Genomic DNA, 4,495 nt, shown 5'->3' with positions numbered 1-4,495 from the left:
CCCATTGTGGGGCAGTGGGAGATGAATTTGTTTACATGGACGATAATGCTCCTCCCCATCGCGCTTTAGCGGTTTGCGAATTTTGTGAGGAAGAGGGTATAAGAAAACTGTGGTGGCCACCGATGTCTCCAGATATGAATGTGATCGAGCATGCTTGGGACATGCTAAAACGCCATATTGCCAAAAGGAATGATCCCCCCGTACCTTAAATGAATTGAAAATTGCTGGGCGCGAAACATGGGTAGCCATTCTTCAACATCTTCTGGACAACTTAATTGAGAGCATGCCACGTTCGTTGTCTCACAGCTTGCATTGAGGCTCGAGGATCCAATACAGACTATTAGTTGTGAGAAATAATTAAAATTGTTTTCAATATTTTCTGTTTAAAATGAAATTTGTTTTTGTTGATTTTCACTCATCATGAAATAAAATTATAATAACAGCCTAGTTGCACTTAGATTTATAATTTTATATTAGTTAGTCATGTAGTAAGCCAATATATCCAAAAATATAAAAAGAATCATATTAGGTCCAAAATAAAATAAAAATATCGTTATATGCAATAATTTTGGCCATGTGTGTATATCGATGAACATTTAAGGCCCTGGCGTGTCATAGCCTTAAATTTTTACTCCCATCGCGCAGTGAGAAGTTTCTCTTCAAAAAGTTTTGGATTTTGGCATACCCTAATTTTGTTTGATACATTTCAGCATCTCTTCAATTGTGAATAAATTATTAAATGTTAACCAAGTACTTACCACTTGCAGCTTCTATAGTCTTGAAAATCGATTCGTTTAAAGGACTTTCACCTAGTCGTTTTGCCAAAGCGATTGCTATATCTATCGAGATGCATTTAATTGCTTCCTATAAAAAGAAATAAGTAGCTACATGTTTATTTAATTCTCAATATTCTAGATGGTTAAAAAACATTGTTATTTGTGAAACTAAAGGTGTTTTACCATAGGATCCAATGCGATGTCGCAAAACATAGGAACAAATTCATGTCTCACAAACTCGTCTTCGACTACCGATATGAAGTCCTCAAAAGCTAATGCTGCTCCTCTTCTGACCATCGGCGAATCTTCTTGTATGAAAATCTTGAAATTATGCCTTAAAACTGCCTTGTCGGCTTCGTTTAGTTTTGGGTAAAATATCTGTAAAAGATTACCTATTTTATCATATGCATATCTTAAGGTTTAAGATTTTAGTTTCAAATCATGAGTATACAAAGTATCCAAATTATCCAAACGTCTGGTTATTTTTAGGCTTAATTTTATAAAAAAGGATGTTGCACCTAAAATGACGACACATTTATATTCACTTTTTTAATTTAAAAATAAAGATTATGAACGAAATGCAAAAGAAAATTGGATATCAGTATATTCTAGATATAGTAAAATATTCTAAAAAGAGCATTTTTAAATTCAATATACTAATTCTAGTGAATGGGGTTAAGTTTCTTGTTTATAAAATATAAACAGATCAAAATCTGTGTGTTATAACATCTTTACAACCATCTACCTTTGTTTATGCCCTCCAAGAATACATATTAAATAAATAGGCAGAACTATGTTTAAAAATTAATCTTTTACATGAGATCTTGAAAAAAACCTTATGCAGAGTCATAAAGAGATTGAGTAGACATTATTTTAAAAAATTTTCCAAGCCCTCTGTAACGCATTTTTTCTGTCATGCGATATATTAATTTGTTATGCATATTTATAATTGTTACGAAGACAAACTAATATTAATCCTCGACTTAACAATCTATGCCATCATTACTTATTTTATAAAATTATTATATTAAGGTTTGATGCGTATTGAGTTTTTTCCCGTTGATTTTATGTTCAGTGGAGTCACCTTTTCCAATTCTTTTGCATTTCTTTTATTCTCTTCCATACCCTCAAATTCAACAATGACCTGGCCCGTCCTCAGCTTGCTAATCTTTACCCCCTCCTTTACTAACCCCCCTCAGATTCTCACTAATCATTCTCACCGCTATTAGTGGCTTGGATTGCTCATTCGCTGTGACCATCAAACTGTGTACTCTCTTTGGCGCCCTCCATCCTGGTCTATTTACATTCTTTTCCTCTCTGACACTCTTTCCTTTAACAGCGGTCACAGAAGATGCACGACACGTTTTACCGCACCGCGCACCAACCGGTCCACATCCTTCAGAATAGCCCCTGTGACTGAAGTACTCTGATGGCCGTACTGGAGCCGGGGTACCAGATAGCTACTAATGATACATAGCTTCTGATCCGGCTTCAATGGTGCCCTCTCCACCGCTCTCAGCCAAAATTGCAAGTTAGGGACATTTGGCTTGTTTAGGCCCGTACGACCATAGTAATGCCCCAAGTACTTAAAAGACGAGATCACCTGCAGAGATGGTATCATCCTCCCCGAGATGATGAAAATGCGCCGCGAAATAGGTAGCGGCCACTTATCGCCACTGCAAGTCGCCGTCGCAAGGGCGGTTGACTTGGACGGGTTCACGGTCGTTCCCCGGCGCTGAAAGAATGACTGACGTCGTTAAGCGCCAGTTGCATTTCGATTTGGCTGTCGTTCAAGACGACTATGTCGTCAGCAAATCCTAAAAGGTCAACACTCGTATCGTTACCCAGAGAGCCCCCTCTGTGTTTATCTCCATGACTAAATTGAAGAGGAGTGGAGACAATGGATCACCCTGTTTGACACCTCTCCGAAGAGATAAGCGCCGGGTGCATGCGGTGCTAACCTTAATAGTCGTATTGCAACCGTTGATGCTCGACTCCACTAAACCCCCCACAATCCCTGCCCCCTTTAGAGCCCTGCAGATCGATGAGTGAGAGACGGAGTCGAACGCTTTGCTTAGGTCTACGACATTGTACGCCTGGCCTTTGCTGAGTCTCGTACCAATAAAATGGTCGAGAAGCAGTGTATTGGCCAAGGTACCATCGATCTCCCTAAACCCGCGCTGTTGCGCACATAACTCCACCTTACTCACAAATCTTCTCTGCAGAACTCAATGGAGAAGCCTTTGGGCGGCCGACCCGATGGTAATGGGCCTCCAATTGGTCGCTAGTCTTCGGTCACCCTCTTTAGGGACTAGAACTGTGCGCAGCTCCTTATAAGCTGGCAGCTGGACGTTCCTACCTACGATCACACTAAACACAAGGCTTAAGTAGTCGTGGGGGACTCTCTTCACGTCTTGGACCGTTAGGCCATCCAGACCGGGGGCTTTGTTCTTCTTCTTTACGTGCCGTCTCTTTCGTGGAGGTTGGCGATCACATTGGAAAAATCTTCACGATTCTCGGCTTTCCTTATAAGTTCTTCAAAAGTTAGGTGAGTCCAGTTTCTGATGTTTCTGAACCAAGATAGTTTCTTCCTGCCGAGACCTCTCTTTCCTTCAATCTTACCGTTAACTATCAATTGTAAGACGTGGTATTTTTCATTTCTCAATATATGCCCTAAGCATGATGTTTTTCTTATTTTTATTATATATTTTGCAGCATTTGGCGGCAGGCTTTGTTCTGCCACCCTTTAATTGCATCTCTTACTTCAGCAAAGGAGATGGGGTAAAATGTAGATGCACCCCTTTTCTCAATGCTGACTGGTTCATCGTCTTCAAACACTTCACCGTATAGCTTCTCGACGTCTTCTAGACTTGGGACATCAGGTGCCTCATACATGCCCTTGCCAGATAACAGAATATCGGCCAGATTTGACCTGTCCTTTCCGTACATATCCTGAGCCTTCGTGTACTCGGCGGTGCGGTTTCCCCTGTCGCCGGTGTGCATGTTATAATTGCGAGTTCGCACAGGTTGCGAGTCCAGGCACTCTCGATTAGCCCCGGTGTTTTAGCCCTTGGGCTTCTTTGATTTCAAGGACTCCAGCCAGCTCTCGATTTCGAGAGTTAATTCCCAGCTAGAGCCCACCAATACTGAGTTAAGGATCTTCCTTAGCTGAAACTGCTGAAATGGAATAAGCGGCCTAACCTCATGCAGGAATTCCTCAAAATTCTGAGGAATTTTGGTTTCCTGTATTGCATGAAGCGGCCGCTTAGCTCGTGTTTGACCACGAGGAGCAGTTTGAGTACTCTCAATGACATCAGTGGGAACCACCGACGCTTCGAGTGTTATTGTCCTTTATGTTATTGTCAGCTTTATTTCAAATATTAAATTCAAAATTATCAGAGAAAAAGTGTCAGGTAAAATTAGGAATCCTATGTTAGCCTATACAGGAGCTAAGAAATATCGACAAAATATTATCTTGATCAAGTTTTAAGAAATTGGGTATATTTACTTATTCAAATTAAAATTAATTGACAAAAACATAAATTTAAAAATAATTGCTACCTACTATCCATTTATTTATTCAGATTTAAATTAATTAGAAAATCTTATCAAATTTAAAAAAGTTTGAAACACTGTGTATTTTTCAATTTGAAATTATATGACAAAATAATTGTTTAAAAATATCTATAACACTCTGTATATTTACTTATTCAAATTTT

General features: G+C 39.4%; 1 protein-coding gene across 1 annotated transcript; it reads right to left on the bottom strand.

Moving 5' to 3' along the window:
- Window positions 1-721: 721 nt before the first annotated feature.
- Window positions 722-3,779, bottom strand: LOC115891364. The gene is made up of 4 exons (XM_030911816.1): window positions 3,540-3,779; window positions 1,997-2,236; window positions 960-1,154; window positions 722-864 (listed from the first exon to the last, which is right to left on the bottom strand). The coding sequence occupies exons 1-4, from the start codon at window positions 3,777-3,779 to the stop codon at window positions 736-738; spliced, it is 804 nt and encodes a 267-aa protein (XP_030767676.1). The 3' UTR covers window positions 722-735.
- Between the last annotated feature and the right edge of the window lie 716 nt (window positions 3,780-4,495).

Source organism: Sitophilus oryzae, unplaced genomic scaffold (genome assembly GCF_002938485.1).
Source record: "Sitophilus oryzae breed Bouriz unplaced genomic scaffold, Soryzae_2.0 scaffold_1179_pilon_pilon, whole genome shotgun sequence".
Lineage (NCBI taxonomy): Eukaryota > Metazoa > Arthropoda > Insecta > Coleoptera > Curculionidae > Sitophilus > Sitophilus oryzae.
Note: the sequence above shows the minus strand (reverse complement) of the source record. Positions and strands in the feature narration are given on the sequence as shown.